Below are 27,801 nucleotides of genomic sequence, written 5' to 3' on the forward strand. Positions count from 1 at the left end.
TAGCTCCTAAAGGAGATCCCTCTATTATAAACAAAACCCAATAGATGAGCTTAACCAAGGTAATGGCTATTCTTCACTCAAGTGGGCACATGGTGTTTCCACGTAGATATATCTTCTTCCAATTACAGCAAATACAGAGGTATTAGTACAAAACTATTGTCAATGGAGTCCCAAAAGACGAGAACAACTGCAAGGTTTATGAGGTCTTAAGCTGCCGCATCTGCAGAAGAGGAAACCTTCTTAGTAATATAAACAGGATCTCCCACCTTAATAGCCTTTCCCTTCCCTTGAGTGAGTGATTCCCTGCATACTAAATTCTGGCCAAAGAAAACCTGCAAGCACCTTAACCCTTTAATAGCCTAAAAACATATTAGCATTTAAATCAGATATACATTGTTGCATGGTTCAAATCGATTGTCTTACCTTTCCCTGATGTTTTCGGCCTGGAAGCAAGACTTTGTCTGACCGGAACTTCATGAGTGTTTCAGTTGGCTCAGGTCCTGCAATGCCATTTTCTTGATTGATTGTGGGCACCTGATGAAAATAAGAATTTTATTTATTCAGTTGTAATATTAGAAGCTTGTGATCCTCACCAAATGTCATCTTGTAATATTAAAAAAGGAATATATTAAATAAGTGGTAAGGATAACCTTCTACCTTGCAGCGTGAGCATAGCTTGACACCATTAAATGTCAACTTGTTTATTTTGATTTCAGTCCACAAATCTTCTAAAAAAGGATCACATCCATCAACAAGGATGCTGAGAAATTCACAGAAAAACAACTTATCAGCTCTCCAAGCCATGTTGATTAACCCATGATCTGATGGTATGGATATAAAGCATTAACTTTGGACATAAAGATGTAATAGAATGTCCAACTATGCAAGCTATTAATACCAATGCTTTCAAAATTACATTTCAAAACTTGAAACTTCCATGAAAAGAATCAAGACAGATTTTTCACATACTTGGGTCTGAAGCGGTTAACAGATAGGGGCTCCCTAAGAAGCTCATTTAATGCATTCAATGATCCCTGCAAAGATGGAAGTTATTCAAGATCATGGTTTAGGATATCTCTGGAATCTGGGACTCATTATGTTAGCATTTGACTAATTGCTTTGACTGACCTGAGAAAGCAACAAGAATGGATACCCATCTGAAAACATGGTGTTGTATCCATGAGCATATGCAGGATCCACGGCCCTAGTTTCCGATGCTGCAGCCATAAGCAACAGATAATGTACATGTCAACTAAGGTGCACACGTTCATTGATAAATCTATGTCCTTGACGCAAAGAACATTAAATCAAAACATAATAAGATAGAATTTCAATACAGCATAATTGAGATAATCATAAAGATTTTTTCAAGGTATATACTTTCAGACACTGAAATACAGTTGTTAATTCATGATCTTTTCTTTTGGTCTTTTTTATATACTAAAATCGGATGGTGGTGGATGCATGTTCTACTCTAGATACTGATGGTAAAATTGTTAGTACTTCTATGATCATTCAGATTTATATGGAGGACATATACAAACTGACAAGATATAAAACATAGTCAATTGCTTGAAACCCATGAAATTCCCCAACAAACTAATTTATTGCAAACTGAAGAAGAAACTTAAGATGAAATTCAAAGGTAATCCACCAATATGGAACATCACACAAAATAACCAACCTATCAAAAAAGAGTTCGATTATGATGCCAAAAAGACATGATACCAAAAAAAACATTTATAACCCAATCAACCGGCATCATAAAAGTGGTAACCAATCAGGTGGGATTTCATCAATTTTCACTGGGGGTTTTGATTGGTCAAAGTCTTTCCAGTATCATGTCTTTCTGGCATCATAGATTTTCCCATCAAAATATTGTTCAAATAGAATATGAATTCACTGTGTAAGACACAAGAGCTCCATATTAAAACAAGTTTTTTTTAGAATCAATTGCAATCTTCAGAAATTTTTTCATAGTAAAACAAACTTTTGTTAATATAAACAATAGGAATAATAGAACTGAAATAAGGTGTTAAGGTAACACCTTGATACAGCTTAATTATAAATATCCAAAGGTACAACAATTGAATTTTCAACAGTAGCCAAAACTGTCTCCAAACACTTATCTACTCGTCTGAGCAAAATCTGACAGAACTAGCATCCAATCCATAACCATTTTACCTATATCAACCATAATTCTTTCAGTCCAAGATTTGCTTTTAAACAATCTCCCATTTCTCTTCCATATTCCCCAACAAACTCCAAGTGGGATGTAACTCTAACAGATTTTTGCTATTTTGCTTCCTTGAAAAACATGGAGAAAAATCACTTCTGGAGTTTTAGGCTGTAAACACTGTGTAGTTGTTCAAGACTGCTTTCAGTCTTGATCACTAAGAAACTTCAGGTTCGAAGAGAAGAGAAAGTGAAGAATGAGGAGGAGAAAGAGTGGTGAGAGAGCAGTAGAACACAGGTTTTGAGGAGAAGAACAGAATCTCAATATTCTGCCGCCGCCACTTCAATTTAATATTTATATGTTATGCTAGTTACATGAAAGGACACATCTGCCCTTGGTGTTTACATCATAACACATAACAATATAAAACTGAAAAGTAAATAACAATTAGAATAACAGAATAATAAATTGACCACAGCTGTGACTAGATACATTCTACCCTACGAACAGAGTGGGACCACAGCTGTGGGGCCCACATCAATGTTCTCTACACTCCCCCTCAAGTTGGGAGTAAATGTTCATCATTCCCAACTTGGATAGATCCGCTTCTAGCTTCTTTCTTGATACGGCTTTAGTGAGGATGTCTGCTAGTTGCATACTGGATGTGATGCAAGGGAGGCATACTTCTTGAGATGAGACCCTCTATCGTACAAAATGGCGGTCAACTTCAATGTGTTTAGTTCTATCATGCTGCACTGGATTATGTGCTATATTAATGGCTGCTTGATTATCAGAATACAGCATTAGGGGCTTCTCATACTCAATACCCAACTCCTCAAGTAGAGATCTTAGCCATAGGATTTCAGCCACTCCGTTGGCCATGGACCTGTATTCTGCTTCAGCACTTGACCGGGAGATAACACTTTGTTTCTTACTTCTCCATGAGACAAGGTTTCCTCCCACAAGGGCACAATATCCTGAGGTAGACCTTCTGTCATCAACACTCCCAGCCCAATCAACATCCGTATAGACCTCCACCTTCATGTGGTTGTTGTTCTTGAACAGTATACCCCTACCCGGGCATCTCTTCAAGTAGGCTAAGATTCTTTCTACTGCAAGATGTGTGGTTCTAGGAGAATGCATGTACCGGCTGACAACACTAACAGCATAAGTAATATCTGGCCGAGTGGGGCAAAGATATAGGAGCTTTCCTACCAATTGCTAGAACATAACTTTGTCTTCAAGAAGCTCCCCACTCTCGGCACTAATCCTGTGGTTCTGTTCAATTGGTGTATCTGCAGGCTTGACACCTAACTTTCCAGTTTCTGCCAACAGGTCTAGGACATATTTCCTCTGAGAGATAAAGATCCCCTGTTTGGATCTAGCAACCTCAATACCCAAAAAATACCGGAGTACACCAAGGTCTTTCACCTCAAATTCTTGATGAAGGAGTTGTTTAAGGGACTCAATCTCATGGCTATCATTCCCTGTGACCACAATATCATCAACATATACTGCCAGTAGTGTCAAGGAGGACTCCACCCTCTTGATGAATAGGGTATGATCTGACCGGGCCTGTACATAACCAAACTTCACAAGAGCTAGTCTGAATCTATCGAACCAAGCCCTAGGTGACTGTTTCAAACCATACAAAACCTTGTTGAGCCGGCAGACCTTCTTACCTATTTCTACATCATAGAATCCAGGAGGCAAACGCATGTAAACTTCTTCCTACAGATCTCCATTCAGAAAGGCATTTTTCACGTCCATTTGGTATACAGGCCAAGTGTGACTTGCTGCAAGGGATAATAGGACTCGAATAGTGGTCATCTTGGCTACCGATGCAAAGGTCTCCAAGTAATCTATGCCATAAGTCTGTGTAAACCCTCTTGCAACTAACCGAGCTTTATACCTCTCAATAGATCCATCTGCATTATGCTTCACCGTAAATACCCATCTGCATCCAACTGGTTTCTTTCCTTTGGGCAGATCAACTACCTCCTAGGTGTTGTTTTTCAACAGGGCATCCATCTCAACTTGCATTGAACCTTTCCATTCCGGGACAGATAGGGCTTCTTGCACTGCTCTTGGAATAGGGACATTGGAAATGGAACTAAGGTAGGACCTGTAGGTAGGAGATAGGCGATCATAGGATAAAAAATGGGAAATACAGTGGGTTGTAGATGTGGTACAATGTCGTTTCCCTTTACGGACTGCAATCGAAAGGTCAAGATCATCTGTAGGAGGTGAAATGGCAACAATAGACGAAGTCTCTGTGGGCCCTGGGACTGTAGTACCTGGACCTGGAGCTGCAGATGAGATTGGAACTGGCCTGGACTGCTGATGATCAGGATCAACCTGCCTGCACCGCCTGTGATAGACCCTCAACTCCTGATCCCTCTGACCACCCTCACCATTGCAACTCTCCCTCAATTCCCGATCCCTCTGACTACCCTCACCATTGCAGCTCTCATCACCCAATGGAATAGGTAAAGGAACTGCCCCACTCTCACTACTCTCCCCCTGAAGACAAGGACTCAAACCCCCACTCTCACTGCTCTCCCCCCGAGGGGAAACCCGAGGATAATAGGGTGTCCCCTCAAAGAAAGTGACATCCATGGAGACAAACTTCCTCCCTGAGACAGGATCATAGCAGCAATAACCCTTTTGAGTTTGTGCATAACCAAGGAAGATGCATTTGGAGGCTTTGGGTTCGAACTTGGAGTGATGGGGTCCGAGAAGCTTAACAAAGTAGGTACAACCGAATGTCTTAAGGGGAATAGAAAACAAGTCCCCACTTGGGTGTAGAAGGGAAAAAGGTGATCTCATATCAAGGACCCTAGAAGGAACCCGATTAATAAGGTATACCGCCGGGAGGATAGCATCACCCTAGAAGCGGATAGGAACATTGGAAGTAAACATGAGACTTCTAGCCACTTCCAAAATGTGCCAATTCTTCCTTTCGGCAACTCCATTCTGCTGAGGTGTATGAGGGCAAGAGCTCTGGTGGATAACCCCATGATGAAGAAAATAAGATGTCAATGATATAGCAAAGTATTCCTTTGCGTTATCAGATCTGAGAACTTTGATCTTGGCATCAAACTGGGTTAGGATCATTTGGAGAAAATTTTGGGTCAGGGAAGGTACCTCATCTCATGAACGCATGAGATAAACCCAAAAAAACGGGTATGGTCATCAACAAATAACAAGAAATATCTGTACCCACCCATAGAAGCGATATGATAAGGCCCCTATGAATAAACCCTAGTTCATTCTAGGTTAAAGCAGAGAAAAAAGGAAGAAGAAAGAAAAGAGAAAGAAGGAGAAGAATGTTCGGCCAGACTAGAAGAGAGAAAAGTGAAAGTCACTCTCTCCTAGCCATCCCACTTGACTTTTATTCATAAAACTTAAGTTACAAGAAAGACAATGTTGTCCCTCATAGAAGATGGGACACATAACTTAAACTCAGATACAATAGACATTTCACTTTCAATAAGATACACCAGAATGACCAAAATACCCCTGACTCGAGCATTCTAACACTCCCCCTCAAGCTGGATTGTATATATCATATAGTCCCAGCTTGTTACAAATGTAATCTATTCTTCCCCGAGACAATTCTTTTGTGAAGAGATCTGCCCACTAATTTCCTGAGCTCACATGAGATGTAGTTATTACCCCACTTATCACTTTCTCTCTCACAAAGTGACAATCCACCTCAATATGTTTAGTTCTTTTATGGAAGACAGAATTGGATGAGATGTGAACAGCAGCTTGATTATCTCAGTATAGTTTCATGGGTTTGTCAATTGAGAAACCCATCTCCTGTAGTAGGTTCTTCAGCCATACTAGTTCACATGTGGTATGGGCCATAGCCCTGTATTCTGCTTCCGCACTACTTCTTGCCACCACTATTTGCTTCTTGCTCTTCCATGTTACAAGATTGCCACCCAGGAAGGTACAATACCCTATGGTTGACCTCCTGTCTGATATAGAGCCAGTCCAATCAGCATCTGTGTACCCTACTATCTCAAGAGTTCCTCCCTTTAGGTATAATAAACCACGACCTAGAGCACCCTTTAGGTACCAAACAATTCTCATAACAGCTTCCCAGTGAAGAACCCGGGGATGTTGCATAAACTGACTCACCACACTCACAGCAAATGATATATCTGGTCGGGTAATGGTTAGATAGTTCAACTTTCCCACCAACCTTTTGTATCTTCAAGGATCATCAAACTCTTCACCAGCATCCACACTTAGCTTGGCATTGAGTTCCATAGGAGTCTCTGCTGGTTTAGCACCTAACAACCCTGTTTTTTCAAGTAGATCAAGAACATATTTCCTCTGACATAGGTTGATCCCCTGTTTTGACCTCGCAACTTCTATTCCTAAGAAGTACTTTAGCTTCCCCAGATCTTTCGTATTGAAGTGATCCTGTAAGAATTTTTTCATTCTGTCAATTCCATTGTTGTCACTTCCAGTTATGACAATATCATCCACATACACGACTAGCAAGATTTTTCCATCTTTTGAGTTATAGCTGAACACAGAATGATCAACCTGACACTGTTTCATCCCAAAGGCCTTCACCACTTCACTGAACCTGCCGAACCATGCACGAGGAAATTGTTTCAGTCCATAGATTGCCTTTTTTGAGCCTGCACACCTTACCAGCCTCCCCCTGAGCAACAAACCCTGGTGGTTGCTCCATATACACCTCCTCAACAAGATCACCATGTAGAAAGGCATTTTTTATGTCAAGTTGTAGGAGAGGCCAATCATACATAGTAGCCAATGAGATTAACACCCGAACTGAACCAATTTTAGCCACAGGAGAGAATGTCTCCATATAGTTCACACCATATAACTGAGAATAGCCCTTGGCCACCAACCGTGCTTTCAATCGTTCCACACTACCATCAGGAAGATGCTTCACTGTATAGACCCATTTACACCCAACAGTGTGCTTACCAGGAGGAAGGGTGGTGAGTTCCCACGTGTGATTATGTTGTAGAGCAGAAAGTTCTTCTTCCATGGCTTGCCTCCACCCTAGGGAGGTAAGGGCTTCCTGTACAGTCTTGGGAATGGGAACCGATGAGAGTAAAGATATAAACTTGCAATGAGAAGCAGAAAGGTGAGCAGTGGAAACATAGTCTGAAATGGGATGAGAAGTACAAGTACGTTTACCTTTCCGCAAAGCAATAGGAAGATCAAGATCTGAGGGAGAAGGAGCAGTAGCAGGATCTGTCGACAGGTGCTGAAGTGGAGGAGGGGTCGAAGCACTTCTGCGGGTATACACTTGAGTAATCGGCGGCCTCTCTGTAGTAACAGGCATATGATGTGCATCTACAGTAGGAATGGGAGCTATGGGAAGAGGGTCCATAACCGGTACAGGAAGAGAAACCACAGAGGGAGAAGAATAAACCCCGACATCTGAGAAAAATGGAACTGATTCAAAGAAGGTGACATCAGAGCACACAAACGATTTATGAAATTTTGGGTTATAACACTTATACCCTTTCTGAGTCCTCGAGTAGCCAACAAAAATACACTTCGTAGCTCGAGCATCTAACTTGTCTACTCCAGGCCCCAAGTGTTGAACAAAACAAACACAACCAAAGACTCTTGGGGTGAGAGGAAAGGGAGACAAAGTGGGAAACAACACGGAGAAAGGGGATTGACTTCCAATGATTGACATGGCATCCGATTTATCAAAAAACAGGATGTAAGAACAGCATCACTCCAAAAATGCTTTGGGACATGCATATTGATCATCAAGGACCGAGCAGTTTCAAGAAGATGTCTATTTTTCCGTTCAGCTACAACGTTTTGTTGCGGGGTGTAGGCACAAGAAGTTTGATGAATTATTCCATGATGTTCTAGGTATTGCTGAAATGGTGAGGAGATGTATTCTTTGGCATTATCGGAGCGAAGTATTTTCAAATGAACACCAAATTGAGTGCGTATTTCAGCATGAAATTTCTGAAAAATAGAGAACAATTCACTACGGTCTTTCATAAGGTAGATCCATGTCATCCTTGAAAAGTCATCAACAAATATTACAAAGTACTTAAACCCATTGTATGACACAACTTTAATTGGACTCCATACATCAGAATGAACTAAAGCAAAGGGACTAGAGACATGACTATCAATTCTTGGACTAAATGAGACTCGATGATGTTTTCCCAACTGACATGACTCACAATCTAACGATGAAAGATGACTCAAAGAAGGAACTAGCAGCTTCAAAGACTTGAGAGAGGGATGACCGAGTCTACAATGCCATTGGAGAGGAGTAAGAGACGACTGAAAAGCCACTGGGGGGCCACCACCATCAAGGTAATACAAACCACCTGCTTCATGCCCTCCACCAATCTTCTTCCCCGTCTTGAGATCCTGAAACACACAAGAAGAAGGATAGAAGGTTATAGAACAATCAAGAGACTTGGTTAATCTGCTAACAGACATAAGATTAAACGGAAACTTAGGAACATATAAAACAGATGCTAAAGACATGGAGGAGAAATCAACATCACCAACACCACAAATAGGAGATGTAGAACCATTAGCAAGAGTAACTGACTGAGATGTGGAGGAGTGAGAAAGGGAAGAAAATACATCAAGAGTCCCAGACATATGGTCCGAGGCTCCGGAATCAATGATCCAGGGTGAGGCTTTGGAAGCCAAGCAAGCCATACCTGAATGGGCAAGTGTAGCTGTGTTCTGCTAAGATGTTTGAAGGAACTACTCATACACTGCCCGTGGTACACTCACCATTTCCTGCCCGAAAGCACAAACGGGTGTGGAGGGGGTTGGGACAGTTTGCTGGCTTTCAGTAATGGTGCTACTACTCTTAGATGTAGCATGGTTAGCCCAAGTGTTGGGTGGACCACGCAAATCATAGCAGAAATTAACTGTGTGCCCCTCTAAGCCACAATGTGTACATTTCCTTCCTCTTCCACAGCCTCCCCCTGACTCTCGGCCTCCAGTCCGGCCACTAGCCCGGTTAAATATGTGTCCACCACGGTTGCTTGGAGGGCCACTGCTGCCACCACCACTTCTACTTCCACGGCCACTCCCTTTAGTCACTACCAAACCAGATCTATCAGAGAAGGAAGAATGTTCCACCGACTCAATGGATGTCCTTTTGAGACGGGCAAAAACTTCTTCAAGTGAAGGAAGAGCTGATCCCCCCAATATTTGTGCTCTAACAGGCTCATACTCAACCTTCAAGCCCACAAGAAACCTAGTCACATCAAGTTGTTCACGTTGCTTTTGTTGGATCTGGACATCTGATGTTTGAGGGTGATACACATTTAGCTCATTGCGGATGTTCCTCAAACTTGCGTACTCCTCTAAGCTTTGACTTCCTTGCTTCAAATTGAAGTACTCTTGATACAACTGATATACCCTAGTTGTGTTGTCTTGTCCAGAGTACAACTTTTTAGCATGATCCCAGATCTCTTTGGCTGTATTTAGGAACATGAAGTTCACACTAATCTTTGGTTCCATGTTGTTCCAAAGCCATGTCATTATTTGTGCATCATCTTGTTCCCAATCACTGAACCCAGGAGAATTAGAGGAAGGTTTCTCCTCCCTCACATGTTTTACTTTCCTCTTGGCCTTCAAGAACACCTCCACAGATTTTGCCCATGGTACATAGTTCTAGCCATTCAACTTGATGGATGTCATTTGAACACTTATATAATCTGAAGAAAGCATGATGCTGGTTTTGTTGTCATTCCCATCTACGGAAGAAGCCATCTCCATTTTTTCACCTTCAAGTATACAACACAACCACACACTCTTTCACACGGCTTATCTCACTTATAGCACCACCAATCCCAGCTTTAAATACACATTACACACCACACACTAAGGCTGAAATCACTCAGTCTTCACATCAAACACCTGGGCTGCACACTGCAAAACCATTCACCACCACACACTAAGACTAAAATCACTCAGTCTTCACATCAAACACCTGGGCTGCACACTGCAAAACCATTCACCACCACACACTAAGACTGAAATCACTCAGTTTTCACAACAAACACTTGGGTTGCACACTGCAGAACTGATTACACACAAGGTCTAGGACCCAACCACCACTACCACCAATCACCACGACACAACCACCACAAATCTACTGCTGTTGTGAACCTCAGCAGTCGACAACTCTTCTTTCAACATACATATGAAGAGGAATGCAGAGGAATACGACTGAAATGCATATCAGTCACACCAAGCATCACCACAGCCAACTTTTGAAGCAACAAGAAAACATTTACAGTCCCTTACTTGGACAAACAACAGTAGTGTTCATACCTGTCCACATTCAGCCCTCTTCGATACTGAATAGAGGGTTTAGTATACCACTTCAACGACCACCACAGCAACGACTGGAGTCATTCTCACCTCCAGACCCACAAAACGACAGCTCCTTTTCAGCCCCTTATCGAACCTCCACTCAGGTCAATCGACAAAGAAGACGACGACTATGAAAGCTGGCGGCGAACCCAGAAAGAGAACAGCAACAAGAAAAAAAAATAAGGATACGACCTTACAGCTCTGATACCATGTGAATAAACCCAAGTTCATTCTAGGTTAAAGCAGAGAAAAAAGGAAGAAGAAAGAAAAGAGAAAGGAGAAGAATGTTCGGCCAGACTAGAAGAGAGAAAAGTGAGTCACTCTCTCCTAGCCATCCCACTTGACTTTTATTCATAAAACCTAAGTTACAAGAAAGACAATGTTGTCCCTCATAGAAGATGGGACACATAACTTAAACTCAGATACAATAGACATTTCACTTTCAATAAGATACACCAGAATGACCAAAATACCCCTGACTCGAGCATTCTAACAGCCCCCAAACATCAGTATGCACAATATCAAAAGAATTATCACTCCTTTTATTACTCAATAAATAAGGCTTTCTACAATTCTTAGCAAACTCACAACTTTCACACTATAACTGAGACAACTCAATAGACTCAAATAAAGTAGGAAACAGACTCTGTAAAGACCGAAAAGACAAATGACTTAATCGGTTATGCCAAAGCAAAACCGGACTCACACTCTGAGAAACAAAAGGCATCTTCTCAACTGCCTCTTCCTGACGGAACCTCTCCCCGAGCAGATAGATCCCATTCGTCTCACGGCCAATCCCAATCACCTTCTTCGTCTCCAAGTCCTGAAAAACACATCGGTCAGGGAAGAAGGTTACTGAGTAGTTCATATGCTTGGTAATACTACTGACTGAAAGAAGGTTAGTATCAAGCTTAGGAACATGCAAAACAGATGACAGGGAGATAGTATCTGATAACTTGATGTCACCCTTCCCAGAAATAGGAACCAGGGAGCCATCAGCAATAGATACTTTATCCCTACCAGAAGACAAATGGTAAGTAGTAAACAGTGAAGGTAAGCTAGTCATGTGATCAGATGCACCTAAGTCTATTACCCAACAAGGTTCAGTAGTACCTGGAGCTGAGGCATGATAGGCTGAAGCTCGAGTACCTGAATGTGCCAAGGCAGATGTGGCAGGGGCTGATGGAGACTGCGGCTGAGCTGAATTTCCAACTTCCTTTTCTAACTGTATTAGGGCAGCCCGAACTGCAGCTAAGGTCTCTAAAGGTGTTCCTTTTGTGCCAGATGAGGATGTTGAATCAGTGTTCACGGCTACATGAGCAGTGCCCTTCTTGTTTCTCAACTTCGCAGGAACCAAGTGAGGGTGCAATTTCCAACATGTTTCTTTTGTATGTTTGGGCTTCTTACAATGTTCACATACCACATCCTTCTTGTCTTCCTTCCTCCTGTCCTTCTCTAAAGCACCCCTGATTTGGGTGTGACCGCTACAAAGGCTGGTGTGGGGGGCTGAGGTTGCATCATAACCTTCCTTCTGGTCTCTTCATTGTGTACAAATGAGTATGCCTGAGAGAGAGTCACACTGTCTCTAGTCAAAATCTGTTGCCATACAATATCATACTCTGAATTTAGGCCTGCCAGAAACTCAAATACCCGGTTTGTCTCAACCTGGTTTCTATATATCTGTGCATCTCTAGGACTCTCCCACTCAAGAGTCTCTAAGTGATCAATCTCACGCCACAAGGACTGCAAGGTAGAGAAATATACTAAAACCAGTCTCTCTACTTGTTTAAGATTTTTCATTTCACATTTCAATTCATATGCTCTGGCAACATTAAGGGGTTGAGAATAAGTTTCTTTCATAACATCCCACATCTCCTTAGCTGTCTTTGCCCACAAATAATTCCGGCTAATATGAGGCTGCATAGAATTACACAGCCATGTCATAACCAAGTAGTTTTCTTGAATCCACTTGGTATATGTCAGGTCTCCCTTGGGAGGTTCTTTCATATCTCCCAAGAGGTACCCTAATTTACCTCTTTCACCAATAGCCATCATGGCTGATTGGGCCCATTCCAAATAGTTTGATCCATCAAACTTTACGGTCGTAATCTGACCACCCATCTCAGAAACACTACCATAACTGATGTTCCCAAGGCTGCCTCCTGCCTGATTTTTAAACTCCATTTCTGTCAAGTCTCAAAACAGCACTTGAACTACCAATCACAATCAAAAAACAGTATGGGCCTGATCTGTATTCACAGTGTATGTGCACAAAACTGGGATAATTCTGATCTGAAACCAACTAGCCAACACAACAGTAGCTGTCCGTAGAGCTCTAACCCCTTAAGACTCTGAAAAACAGCTTAAAAATAGGTCTGATATGCTTGGGAGAGTTAGGGTTTTAATCAGTCCTTAAAGTGAACAATTCAGTTGCACAATCCAATCAGTACTGTATAGATAGACTTGCAGTAGGGTTAATAAGAAACCCTAGAGTAGAGAGAAACACAGTTGAGACAGTTCGGCCTAGGGTTTGCTGTAAAACCCTAGTGAATCGAAGAGAGAAAACCCTAGAATGGTTTGTCCTTCCCCTCTAGATAGGTCCAACCTATCTTCTTTGATAGAACTTCTCTTAGAAAGTAAATAGCTTACAAGGAAAAAATGTTCGCTGCCTTCTAGGGTTACCCGAACCCTAGTCTTCTCTGATCCTTCCTGACCACCAACACTCTGCAACCCTAGCAAGTTTCCAATAGCTGCTAGCACTTCTGGCGATCTCCAAGAATCAGTTTGCGAACTCCTCCTTTTCAGCTTCCAGTCCTAGGAGATTCTCATATGGTCGGCTGGTATTAGGCTCACATGAGAAACCCTAACTTGGCTCTGATACCATGTAGTTGTTCAAGACTGCTATCAGTCTTGATCACTAAGAAACTTTAGGTTCAAAGAGAAGAGAAAGTGAAGAAGAAGGAGGAGAAAGAGTGGTGAGAGAGCAGTAGAACACAGGTTTTGAGGAGAAGAACAGAATCTCAATATTCTGCCGCCGCCACTTCAATTTAATATTTATATGTTATGCTAGTTACCTGAAAGGTCACATCTACCCTTGGTGTTTATATCATAACACATAACAATATAAAACTGAAAAGTAAATAACAACTAGAATAACAGAATAAATTGACCACAGCTGTGACTAGATACATTCTACCCTACGAACAGAGTGGGACCACAGCTGTGGGGCCCACATCAATGTTCTCTACACACTGCATTCCTAATAAAGATGAATAGAACTGCTAGATGAAGTCCACCTTAAAAGAAATAATAAGATGTTTTACATTCTCCTCTTTAAGACACGTATAGCATATGCCGACCATGCTAAACCCTATTCCTCGTTAGATGGTTTGCTGTCAATATGCTGTCTATTGCCACAAACCATGCAAACCCTTGGGGCAATTGAGTTACCCCAAATTATAGAGAAATCTCAATATGTTTCCTTGTAAATGCAGAATAAAAATACTTGACTGAGAAAATACATTCCTTCCACCTCCCTAAAGAGTAAAGGTCTCCTAAACTTCAGACACCACACCAATTGCTCTCTCTGATCTCATAGCATCCATTGATCTCATTATTGTGCAAACTAAGCCTATATAACCTTGGACAAAGATCACAAAGTTTCCCCACTCCACATAACCACATCACTCATCTTCTCAACATCCACCAATGTTAACTTTGTAAAATTCTTTAAACTTTGATGAATCGACATGATTCCCTTCCATACACATTCCCCATATGAAGAAGATACCTTCCTAAAATCCCAGTCAAATCTAACTACCCCATATTTACCAACAATCACTTTTCTCAAAAGAGTTTTCCTCTCCTTTTCTAAATCAAACCCCCATAACCTTTTTTTGGGAAAAGGTAAAATATAATGTATTAATATAAAAAAAAGTAAGTGAACCTCTGTACAATGAAGTTATACATGTATATTCAATTTAGGGACCTCCAAAAGAGTCCAGTCCCAAAAAAGAAACAGAAAAAGTGTCATCTTTAAATACATTGTGTATAGCCAATTCCTAAGTTCCTCTATTGCCAAGTTAATCACCCCTGCTTCTGAGATTAATTCTGTTATTCCTCTCATACCAAATGGCCCACATAGTCACTACTAGAATGGTTGACCAGCAAACGTTTCCTTTCTTGGACATGCCTGGACACTGCCATTTTTCTAAAAATGCTTTTACTGAGCTAGGAAAGCACCACTGTAAGTTGAATGCGCTGATAAAGTGATGCCAAATATAAGCACTAAACCTGAGGTACAAAAACAGATGGTGTGATGTCTCCACCTCTGTGATGCATAGCACACACATCTGGAATATTGAAGCCCCTCTTCAACAACATTTCTTTTGAATGACACTTCTCCAAAGTTGCCACCCATATGAAAAACTTTACTTTTGATGGAGAAGCAGCTCCCCAAAGAACTCTACTTTTCATGTATTGCATACCATATAATTTAAAATTGCATAAATAATAAAATTTTCATTATTGGATGCCATAGGCCCAAAGCCTGCCCTGGGCTTAGGCTTATATTTTAGGCCTAGGGTCCAGGCCAGACCTGGGCTATAACCCTTATCATAGGTCTTACGCCTGGCCTGACCCATGTTCACCCCTATCCTTTTTTTTTTTTTGAAAGTGATCACCCCTATCCACATCTATCATAACAGTTTTCAATAGATTGACCATAATTCCATTAACAATTTAAAGCTCTTCAATACCTTAATTCCATTGACAATTTAAAGCTCTTCAATATAGCCCTCAAATAACTTGTTCAACTGATGCATCAAGGAAAATTAGGAGTACTTAGCATCAACAAACTAGTGTAAGGGATATGAGTGCAACACTAGAGGTCCTCTCTAGTATAAAAAAAGGGCAGCCCAGTGCAGGAGGCTCCCGCCAATGTGGGGTCTGGGGAGGGACAGATGTACGCAGCCTTACCCCTGCACATATAGAGAGGCTGTTTCCAAGATTTGAACCCTGGCCACCCAGGTCAGAATGGAGCAACCCAACTGTTGAGCAAAGGCCCACCCTCAGGTCCTCTCTAGTATCTTTTCATTAAATAACTCCTTGACAATAAGAGTTACATCCCCCTTTAAGTTATGCCAGCATAATTTGAAGAATGCTAGATTAAAACCACCAGGTCCTGGGGCTTTGTCCCCATTCAACTCCTTAAGACTCACATATTCCTCCTCATCAAATTCCCTCTCTAACCACCTTGCTGTCTTCCTTTAATTTATCAGGAACAAGATCCGCAATGAACAAGTTCTCCATGTATTAGCTGAAAGATCCCTTCTTCAGGTCATGGTTGAAAAAACATCTTTAACTCTACAACATTTAGAAGACAATATGAAATCCAAAAAGAACCCAAGAAAATCCCAAACTATCCATAAGAATGACAATAGTTTGGATAGAATCCAGCGAAGACTTCAGTATAATAGAAAAGTTAACAGGAAAATTCTTCAAACAGAAGTTGTAAACCTGAGACTTCTACATTCCTATTTTATGGATTTTCCTTTTTATTTTTGTTGTGCAGAAGCAAGATTGTGCAATCAGTGGCTCCATAAACTAGATAAAAAAAAGTAAAGAAAAACCACAAAAAACAAAGGATTTTATGTGGTCTAGCATTATGTTCACAGACAAATACAAGCAGAAAAATATCCACTAATAGAAAAAGGAGTTACAATAAGAATCCAAAACCCAAATAAGAATGTCAAAGAGAAACTCTCTTTCTAGGAATAATGCTTTCTCCCAAAGCTATATTCTTCCAAAGAGAAACATTCTTCTCACACTAATCTCACAAATGGATCTCTACATTAAACGTCAACAACTCAAAACATGGGAATACAAATTGTATAAGACCCTAAAATCTATAATCAAGGAACATCCAATGATGAACCTAAAAAATTTCACAACCCAAAAGATATCTCGTCGAGGACACAAGTCTCTCACTAAAAAATGTCCAAAATCATACAGATGTCGGACCCTTTTCCTCATACCAAATGGGACATCAGTTCAAGTAATAAAGAGACAAGATAGGGACAAAACAGAGAGAAAGAAGGGTTTGGGAGCAAAAACCATGAGAGTTCAATTGGTCCTCTCTAATAACATTTGTAACAAATAATGAAATGACAAGAATACCCCTGTGAACATGAAACAGCAATGCTACAATATCAAGATACCACCAATGATTTCAACCCACTGTTGACCCAGCTGGTCAGACCGGTCACCCTATGAGCCAGTCACAATACCAGTTTGGGCCAACCTCCAATTCACTACTTCAAAAAAAATTGTTGACATGGACCTGTTGACTTGGGCAGTTGATCCATTAACCCATTCAGTGGGTTACCAGGGTCTCTTTTTTATTTTTTTGGTTTTTTTATGTTCATGACATCATGGGTTAACCTGTTAACTCGGACAGTTGAACCGCTGACCTCGAGAGGAGAATGGTTCAAGCTCCATGTTGGGTTTTAAAGCAATGGATGCCACAATAAAACCTGAATAGAATGTGGTATTAGTTTCCAAATGGGAAACTACCCAAAGAGACCAAAATATATGACTTAGGACTTAAGGAACTACTTCCAAAAGTAACATTAGTCGAATCCAAGGATTGTGGAAAACCAGAATCCCGGAATTAATTGATCCTTAATTCCATTTAAGAAATACCTGCATTAAAACGCACTAAACGGCTGGGTTTCCCAAGATAGTTTGAAAACCATTCAGATGCTTCAGCTCCTTCATCCACTGCAGAACCAGACCACTCCCATACAGATACATTGTCAATGACTTCGGAAACTTTGCTCAAAGAAATCTTTAGTTCATCCATCCCAGGAGCTCTTAACACTGCATGGGAAAGTGAATAAGAAATAGGTTAAAGGAAAACTATAGCCATAAAGCCCGCCCCTTTGAAATGTAATCCATAAAATCTACATATAGAAACCAAGACTAATGTTTTTTCATTTTAAATATTATCTCTTCTCAAAGAAAAAGATTAATTTTTTCATTATAAACTGCAAACTAAAAGGGAAAGCAATATTTAAGGTTTCTCAAAAAGTAAAATATAGTAGTTGAGTGGTTCATCCATATGAAGAACAATTATCCCTCCGAAGGAAAGGAAGAAATACATAAAAATCTTCTCCATGCTTCCAAGTATCAGACTAAAAGGGGAAAATTTTATTTTTTTTGTAATAAGAAAAGTAATTAAAAATTAAAATAACTGACTACTCAGTTACAAAATCCCAAAAAACAAAAAGGAAATATGTCAACTTTGGCATACTGTTTACGGTGGTAAAAGATGGGGCTGATCATTCCACCAAGCATCAACCAAACTTTGATTCTTTTTATGATACCAATATCAGATCTAATAAAATGAATAAGAGATTGATTTCTTTTTGTTTTTTGAAAGAAGAGGCAAAAAAGGATACATTTTAACGATACCATAGGTTTTTTCTATCCACTTGAGTTCATTAGCACATGCTAAGAATGACTTTACCCAAAATGAAGAGATTTAAAAACCTCCATGGCAGCTTCCCCAAACACAACATATTTCCCAAAGAGATGCAACCCTTCTCCACCCCCCTCAACCCAATAGGAAATACTGTCACAATTGTTCAATCCAATCCCTCATTTTAGCAGACTTTCTTGATTCTAAAGGTTTTAAAAATAAGATAAACATGTATAAGTTTACTTCCTTGGAAAAGTAATTAAGCTTCTAAAATGCTGCTGCCACTTTTTACATTTCTCCATGACAAGGTCCTGACAAAAAGTAAAGTTGGGCTTTCCTCCAAGTAGAAGGTCCAAGTATCTAATAGGACACTTTTTTTCTATGCATTCGTAAATGGCGTTAAACCAGACATGTTCTAATCATCCATATGAGCCCTTATAATATTTCTGTTACTCCATTTATCTTTACACAAGAGAAGCCTCAAAAAATGCATAGGACCATCAAAGGATGAAAAAATTGGATATTTGCACCCTCTTCTTCTTTCTAGCTCATATCCTTTATTAATCAATAAGATTAACATGAGAAATTTAAAGAATTCCTTTATGAGAAATTTAACATGAGAATCACACATTGTATCAATCTTTTCATTTTGTCCTCTTTTCCTTTCTCTCTTCTCAGCTCTCACTTAATCTGCGACAGATAACATAGTATAAGTAGAAGTTCAAGACTGCTATCAGTCTTGAACCCTAATAGATTTCAGGTTCGAAAAAGGAGAAAAAAGGTATAGAGGAGAGACGAGAAAGAGTAGAGAGAGAGCAGTAGAACACAAGAATTGAAAGGAAGGACAGAATCTGAATGTTCTGCCGCCGCCACTTCTATTTAGTATTTATAGGTTATGCTAGTTACATGAAAGGACAAATCTGCCCTTGGTATTACATAACACATAAAACAATATAAAACTGAAATATAAATAACAACTGGAATAACAGATTGACCATCGGCTAACCCTAGGATGACTAGGGCACATTCTACCCTACGGACAGAGTGGGACCACAGATGTGGGACCCACATCAGTGTTCTCTACACTCCCCCTCAAATTGGGAACAAATGTTTATCATTCCCAACTTGGATAGATCCGCCTCTAGCTTCTTTCTTGATATGGCTTTAGTGAGGATATCTGCTAGTTGCATACTGGATGTGATGTAAGGGTGGCATACTTCTTGAGATGAGACCCTCTCTCATACAAAATGTCAGTCAACTTCAATGTGTTTGGTTCTGTCATGCTGCATTGGATTATGTGCTATATTAATAGCTGCTTGATTATCACAATACAGCATTAGGGGCTTCTCATACTCAATAACCAACTCCTCAAGTAGAGATCTCAGCCATAGGATTTCAGCCACTCCGTTAGCCATTGACCTGTATTCTGCTTCAGCACTAGATCGGGAGACAACACTTTGTTTCTTACTTCTCCAAAAGACAAGATTACCTCCCACAAGAACACAATATCCTGAGGTAGACCTTCTATCATCAACACTCCCAGCCCAACCGGCATCCGTATAGGCCTCCACCTTCATGTGGTTATTGTTCTTGAACAGTATACCCCTACCTGGGCATCTCTTCAAATATGCTAATATCCTTTCTGTCGCAAGAAGATGTGTAGTTCTAGGAGAATGCATGTACTAGCTGACAACACTAACAGCATAAGTAATATCTGGCCGAGTGAGGCAGAGATATAGGAGCTCTCCTACCAATCGCTGGAACATAACCTTGTCTTCAACAGGCTCCCCACTCTCTGCACTAATCCTGTGGTTCTGTTCAATGGGTGTATCCACAGGCTTGACACCTAACTTTCCAGTTTCTGCCAGTAGATCTAGGACATATTTCCTCTGAGAGATAAAGATCCCCTGTTTGGATCTAGCAACCTCAATACCCAAAAAATACCGAAGTACACCAAGGTCTTTCACCTCAAATTCTTGATGAAGGAGTTGTTTAAGGGACTCAACCTCATGGCTATCATCCCCTGTCACCACAATATCATCAACATATTGTCAAGGAGGACTCTACCCTCTTGATGAATAGAGTATGATCTGACTGGGCATGTACATAACCGAACATCACAAGGGCTAGTCTGAATCTATCGAACCAAGCCCTAGGTGACTGCTTCAAACCATACAAAGCCTTGTTGAGCCAGAAGACCTTCTTACCTGTTTCTGCATCATAGAATCCAGGAGGCAACCGCATGTAAACCTCTTCCTGCAAGTCTCCATTCAAAAAAGCATTTTTCACGTCCATTTGGTATAAAGGCCAAGTGTGACTTGCTGCAAGGGATAATAGAACTTGAATGGTGGTCATCTTGGCTACCGGGGAAAAGGTCTCCAAGTAATCTATACCATAAGTTTGGGAGAACCCTTTTGCAACTAACCAAACTTTATACCTCTCAATGGATCCATCTGCATTGTGCTTCACGCTAAATACCCGTCTGCAGCCAACTGGTTTCTTTCCTTTGGGCAGATCAACTAGCTCCTAGGTGTTATTTTTCAACAAGGCATCCATCTCAACCTGCATTGCATCTTTCCATTCCGGAACGGATAGGGCTTCTTGCACTGTTCTTGGAATAGGGACATTTGCAACGGAACTAAGGTAGGACCTATAGGTAGGAGATAGGTGATCATAGGATAAAAACTGGGAAATACAGTGGGTTGTAGAGGTGCTACAATGTCGTTTCCCTTTACGGATGGCAATCGGAAGGTCAAGGTCATCTACAGGAGGTGAAATAGCAAAAATAGAGGAAGTCTCTGTAGAGGGAGTCTCCGTGGACCCTAGGACTATAATACCTGGACTTGGAGCTGCAGATGAGATTGGAGCTGGCCTGGACTGCTGATGACCGGGATCAACCTGCCTGCATCGCCTGTGATAGACCCTCTTACCACCCCCACCATTGCAGCTCTCATCGCCCAATGGAATAGGTAAAGGAACTGCCCCACTCTCACTGCTCTCCCCCTAAAGAAAAGGACTCAAACCCCCACTCTCACTGCTCTCCCCCTGAAGAGAAACCCGAGGATAATAGGGTGTCTCCTCAAAGAAAGTGACATCCATGGAGACAAACTTCCTCCCTAAGACAGGATCATAGCAACAATAACCCTTTTGAGTTTGTGCGTAACCAAGGAAAATGCATTTGGAGGCCTTGGTTTCGAACTTGGAGTGATGGGATCCGAGAAGCTGAACAAAGCAGGTACAACCGAATGTTTTAAGGGGAATAGAAAACAACTCCTCACTTGGGTATAGAAGGGAAAAAGGATATCTCATATCAAGGACCCGGGAAGGAACCTGATTAATAAGATATACCGCCGTGAGGATAGCATCACCCCATAAGCAAATAGGGACACTGGAGGTAAACATAAGACTTCTAGCCACCTCCAAGATGTGTCTATTCTTCCTTTCTGCAACTCCATTCTACTGAGGTGTATAAGGGCAAGAGCTCTGGTGCATAACCCCATGATTAAGAAGGTAAGATGCCAATGGTTTAGCAAAGTATTCCTTGGTGTTATCGGATCTAAGAAGTTTGATATTGGCATCAAATTGGGTTAAGATCATTTGGTGAAAGTTTTGGGTCAGGGCAGGAACCTCATCTCGTGAACGCATGAGATAAACCCAAGAAAAACGGGTATGGCCATCAAAAATAATAAGAAATATTTGTACCCACCCAAGGAAGGGATGTGATAGGGCCCCCAAACATCAATATGCACAATATCAAAAGAATTATTACTCATTTTATTACTCAATAAATAAGACTTTCTACAATGTTTAACAAACTCACAACTTTCACACTACAACTGAGACAACTCAATAGACTCGAATAAAGCAGGAAACAGACTCTTTAAAGACCGAAAGGACAAATGACCCAATCGGTTATGCCAAAGCATAACCGAACTCACACTCTAAGAAACAAAAGACATCTTCTCTACTGACTCTCCCTGACGAGACCTCTCCCCGAGCAGATAGATCCCATTCGTCTCATGGCCAGTCCCAATCACCTTCTTCGTCTCCAAGTCCTGAAAAACACATCGGTCAAGGAAGAAGGTTACCGAGCAGTTCATATGCTTGGTAATACTATTGACTGAAAGAAGATTAGTATCAAGCTTAGGAACGTGCAAAACAGATGACAGGGAGATAGTATCTGATAACTTAATGTCACCCTTCCCAGAAATAGGGACCAGGGAGCCATCAGCAATAGATACTTTATCCCTACCCGAAGACAAATGGTAAGTAGTAAACAGTGAAGGCAAGCTAGTCATGTGGTCGAATGCACCTGAATCTATTACCCAACAAGGTTCAGTAGTACCTGGAGCTGAGGCATGGTAGGCTGAAGCTCGAATACCTGAATGTGCGAAGGCAGATGTGGTAGGAGCTGATGTTGACTGCGGTGGCTGAGCTGAATTTCCAACTTCCTTTTCTAACTGTATTAGGGCAGCCCGAACTGCAGCTAAGGTCTCGAAAGGTGTTCCTCTTGTGCCAGATGAGGATACTAAATCAGTGTTCACGGTTGCCCTTCTTGCTTCTCAACTTTGCCGGAACCAAGTGAGGATGCAGTTTCCAACATGTTTCTTTTGTATGTTTGGGTTTCTTACAATGTTCACATACCACATCCCTTTTGTCTTCCTTCCTCCTGTCCTTCTCTGAATCACCCCCTGATTTGGGTTTAACAGCTACAAAGGCTGGTGTGAGAGGCTGATGTTGCATCATAACTTTCCTTCTGGTCTCTTCACTGTGTACTAAGGAGTATGCCTGAGAGAGAGTCACACTGTCTCTAGTCAAAATCTGTTGCCGCACAATATCATACTCTGAATTTAGGCCCGCCAGAAACTCAAACTCCCGGTTTGTCTCGACTTGCTTTCTATATATTTGTGCATCTTTGGGACTCTCCCACTCAAGAGTCTCTAAGTGATCAATCTCACGCCACAGAGACTGCAAGGTAGAGAAGTACACTGAAATCGGTTTCTCTCCTTGTTTAAGGTTTTTCACTTCACATTTCAATTCATATGCTCTAGCAACATTAAGGGGTTGGGAATAAGTTTCTCTCATAACATCCCATATCTCCTTAGCCGTCTTTGTCCACAAGTAATTTCGGCTAATATGGGGCTGCATAGAATTACACAGCCATGTCATAACCAAGTAGTTTTGTTGGATCCACTTGGTATATGTAGGATCTCCCTTGCGGGGTTCTTTCACATCTCCCAAGAGGTACCCTAATTTACCTCTTCCCCCAATAGCCATCACGGTTGATTGGGCCCATTCCAAATAGTTTGATCCATCAAACTTTATGGTTGTAATCTGACCACCTGTCTCAAAAACACTACCATAACTGTTGTTCCAAAAACTGCCTTCTGCCTGATTTTTAAACTCTATCTCGATCAAGTCTCAAAAACAGCACTTGGACTACCAATCACAATCAAAACAGTGTAGGACCAATCTGTATTCACAGTGTATATGCACAAAACAGGTAGAAATCTGATCTGAAACCAACTAGCAAACACAACAGCGGCAGTCCGTACAGTTCTCACCCCTTAAGAGAGTTCAAAAACCCCAAAAGGATCTGAAAAAACAGCTTAGAAGCAGATCTGATATGCTTGGCAGAATTAGGGTTTTAATCAGTCCTTAAAGAAAACATTTCAGTTGCACATTCCAATCAATACTGTACAGATAGACTTGCAGTAGGGTTAATATGAAACCCTAAAAGTTGATCAATGCTAACAAAACTTGAGGACAGCTCCAGGTAAATCGCAAGATTCAGTCTAACATTAGGGCTTTCCGCAAGATCACTTTCAAACCCTAGAGTAGGAGAAAAGAACCCTAAGGCAGTTCAGCCCAACAATAGGGTCTGCTGTAAAACCCTAGAGAATAGAAGGGAGAAAACCCTAGAATGGTTCGGCCGCCCTTTCTAGATAGGTCTAACCTATCCTCTCTGATAGTACTTCTCTTAGAAAAATAGATAACAAGGAAAAACTGTTCACTGCCTTCCAAGGTTACCCGAACCCTAGTCTTCTCTGATTCTTCCTGATCACCAACACTCTGCAATCGTGACATGTCTTCAACAGCTGTTAAACCCTCTGGCGATCTCCAAGAATCAGTCCACGAACTCCACTTTCTCAGCTTCCAGTCCTAGGGAATTCTCATGTGGTCGGCTGGACTAGACTAACATGAGAAACCCTAACCTTGCTCTGATACCAAGTAGAAGTTCAAGACTGCTATCAGTCTTGAACCCTAATAGATTTCAGGTTCGAAAAAGGAGAAAAAAGGTATAGAGGAGAGAGGAGAAAGAGTAGAGAGAGAGCAGTAGAACACAAGAATTGAAAGGAATGACAGAATCTGAATGTTCTGCCGCCGCCACTTCTATTTAGTATTTATAGGTTATGCTAGTTACATGAAAGGACAAATCTGCCCTTGGTATTTACATAACACACAAAACAATATAAAACTGAAATATAAATAACAACTGGAATAACAGATTGACCATCAGCTAACCCTAGGATGACTAGGGCACATTCTACCCTACGAACAGAGTGGGACCACAGCTGTGGGGACCACATCAGTGTTCTCTACAGTATAAAAGCATTATCTATCATGATCTAACCACGTAAAGTACAGCCTCAATCTTCACTAGGATGTAGAGAAGTTGGAACTCAAGCCAACATATATGCATATGGATCTAATCACAAACCTGGGGAAAATGGTGGTAAAGTGATAACTGACATCAGATAGTTCTAAAGGCTTGTTGGAAGATTGTTATATTTGTTAACTACTCAACCAGATATTGCATACATTGTAGCCTTGTAGGTATTCTCGGCCAATATATGCACTCTCCAAGAATGTCAATGTTTTGGTGCAACTGAACATGTGCTTAGGTACTTAAAGAAGCATCCTGGAAAGGGAATCCTTTTTTTCTAAGCATAATCATCTTAGAGTAGAGGTATACACAGATGTGGGTTGTGCTGGATAAACTAATTGTAGTCAAGAACAGCAGTTCACATTGAACAATGAAAACACCAGCTGAAGAAAACTTTTTCCATGACTAAACAGATCATTTGTGTTCTCCCATAAAGCAAAAAGTACTCTATTATGTTGAATGCAACTTTTTTTTTTTGATAGATATCATGTTGAATACAACTTTGAGGCCTGTAATGAAGGAAATTTCTTCAATTTGTATGAATGGCATGGAAGATCCATACAGTCCATTTTTATAGGGCAACATCAGAGAAGTGTTTTTGTCCATGTCCATCTGATAGATCACTGTGCTTTACTCTTCTCCAGTAAAACAATAGCCTTTTTTTTTTGAAAAAGGTAACTTGCAGATGCATTAAAATAAAATAAAATAAAAAAGATACAAAAGACTGGAAAGTATAATTGCCTTTAAATATTACTTTTGTGGAAAGTATACTATATAAAAGACTGGAAAGAATGGCTACTTTGTGTTGTGGCAGGGGGCAAATTGTCTGAAGTTTGCCATTTGGAAATAAGGTACATAGAAAATCATCTGGATCCATTTTGCAGTCTCACCTCAGCTGCCACAAGTCATAACTACCTGGTAGAGGGATTCCAAACTTTTTTCCATTAAGATAGAAGACTTGGCCTTATATATATAGACACACACACACACACACACACAAAGGAGGGTGGGCCTTTGCGCAACAGTTGGGTTGCTCCATTACAACCTGGGTGACCAGGGTTCAAATCTTGAAAACAGCCTCTCTGTATGTGCAGGGGTAAGGCTGTGTACATCTGTCCCTCCCCAGACCCCGCATTGACAGGAGCCTTGTGCACTGGGCTGCCCTTTTTATTTATGATGAGTATAAAAAAGTTCAAGAATAATTTTCATTCAAACTTAATGATGATATCTATCCATTTTTTATATGGCATTTTAATGTGTAGCAAAGGTTATTTGTCTGAAACTTGTTATCAGAAATAGGGGTAACTAGACAAATTACATAGATCCAATTTGGGGTGCCACCTCAGCCGCCACAAGTCAGAACTGTGTAGCAGAAGGATTCTAGACTTGTTTTGCTTAGACAGTAGATTTGGTCTATATATGATGGGCATAAGAAAAATGTTAGAGAGAAAAAAGAGATTCAAAGATTACTAAATATATTTATCTATTGATTTATATCTGATGTTTGTATATGTATGCAGATAGACAGAATCCTAGAGAGAGAATCAAAGAGAACAAACATGTGAAATAAGCACATACCATCCAAATAAATAACATTCATACCTAAATATGAGCTATTTGTGGGTTCCCAACCCTCAACAAATGCGTTTTGTGGCAGCTCTACTTCAACTAGTGCAAGTTTTGGCTCAACTCTTTGAGTATAAGCTCTTCCTTTGGAATTTATTACTACCCATTGTCGATCCCAACGTAAGCCTGTTAATTCAACCAGAAAAAGAACCAGTTGCAATCACCATCAGTTTCATGTCTTTTTATCTTCTAATGTTAAGTGGGCAACAATATAGAGCAATAAAAAATTGCTCAAGGTTATATCGGTATTAATCAAGCTTTAGACAGAAGCTGTAGAATAAAATAAGTCAATAAAGTATACTAACATGCATCTAGCACCTTAGAACCCAAGTAAAAAACCATGATTCATAAGAGAGAGAACCGTGCATCCTCTGTTCACACTTCTCAATTTCTTTCTGGTATACTTACAGACTTCAATACTTCAATCCAATATACAGCAACTCCATTTTTCTGATCCATTTAAGTGTAGCATTTCTAATTCACATCTAGATATCACAACAGCTTTCTGATTCACTTTCATTCTTAAATTTTTCATTTAAGTTTAGCATTTCTTTTATTTTCACTCGCGTGCTCTATAAAGTATGGAAACGTAAGACAATAAAAGATAAAAATACAGAGTTTACGATTGTGAAAGGACATACATAGTTCAGCTGTAATAGTTGACACCTGATTAATGCACTTAAATTTGTATCCTAAGAACTGGATTCAATGACAAGGGCCCCTTAAGAAATGAGAGAATCTTCATCAAACAAGAGGGCCGCGGAGGATACGGGTTAATAAGCTTTTCTAATTATGTCTATATGACAAGTTCGTTAGGAGTGCATGCAGCCACAATCCAATTGCTTGCGATCCATGGACATGGGGTTTAGTACTTAAGTCTCTGTTTACAAATGATTTTTGCTAAAATATTAAACAATGAAATAAACGTAAGACAGGAAATTAATGAAACAGATAATTGCAGGATCGAAGCCTTCGTAATGAAACAAGAAATAAGTAGATTAAGAAATTGAGCCTAATTCAATAATTAGTAAGATAAGTAAATTGCATATTAGAAGTTTCCATGAATAAACAAGAAATGAATAGACTGAAAATGTGGGTGGTGTTTAGTTTACCAGTAGAAGTGATGGGTGCTTCGGAAACAGAGATTCCTCGACATGATTTAATTGGGTAAACGAAGATTGATGAAACTGTAGCTGCAGGTTCAGCTGCAGCACCTCCAAAGATGGAGCCGAAGATCGCTGAAGCCTTCTCCATTTCTTGCTTATTTCCAAAGCTCTCTTCTCTCTATCTTAAGTCGCTTAAAATACAGATACTTCCCACGAGAAACATGTGCATTGAGCAAATTCAATCACTTAAAAAAAAAATCCATAAATCCATTTGATACGCCTGCTGTATAGTATATGCATTGAACTCGATGAGGTGAGAGGACCAGGAGAACAGAACACCAAGATGTCGTGGATTGTGACAACGTTCATG

General features: G+C 40.5%; 1 protein-coding gene across 4 annotated transcripts; it reads right to left on the minus strand.

Moving 5' to 3' along the window:
- Nucleotides 1–27,801, minus strand: LOC104599753 (uncharacterized). 4 transcript variants are annotated; one of them, XM_010262433.3, is made up of 8 exons: nucleotides 27,438–27,801; nucleotides 26,302–26,451; nucleotides 17,255–17,431; nucleotides 1,129–1,217; nucleotides 970–1,034; nucleotides 658–760; nucleotides 424–534; nucleotides 1–332 (listed from the first exon to the last, which is right to left on the minus strand). In XM_010262433.3, the coding sequence occupies exons 1-8, from the start codon at nucleotides 27,577–27,579 to the stop codon at nucleotides 207–209; spliced, it is 963 nt and encodes a 320-aa protein (XP_010260735.1). In that variant the 5' UTR covers nucleotides 27,580–27,801; the 3' UTR covers nucleotides 1–206. The 4 variants fall into 4 exon arrangements, with proteins under 4 accessions (XP_010260735.1, XP_010260737.1, XP_010260739.1 ...); XM_010262435.2 differs by having other exon boundaries at nucleotides 1–342; XM_010262436.3 differs by having other exon boundaries at nucleotides 254–349.

This window comes from Nelumbo nucifera, chromosome 7 (assembly GCF_055504915.1).
Source record: "Nelumbo nucifera cultivar China Antique chromosome 7, China Antique-T2T, whole genome shotgun sequence".
In the NCBI taxonomy this organism is placed as follows: Eukaryota; Viridiplantae; Streptophyta; class Magnoliopsida; order Proteales; family Nelumbonaceae; genus Nelumbo; species Nelumbo nucifera.

Excerpts from the sequence above, each read along its gene's own strand:
- LOC104599753 (XM_010262433.3), bottom strand. The coding sequence starts at position 27,579 with ATGGAGAAGGCTTCAGCGATCTTCGGCTCCATCTTTGGAGGTGCTGCA. Across the intron at positions 26,452-27,437 it reads AGCACCCATCACTTCTACTG|GCTTACGTTGGGATCGACAA; the intron begins GTAAACTAAACA and ends TTGAATTAACAG. Across the intron at positions 1,218-17,254 it reads TTTAGTGCGTTTTAATGCAG|CATCGGAAACTAGGGCCGTG; the intron begins GTATTTCTTAAA and ends TTATGGCTGCAG.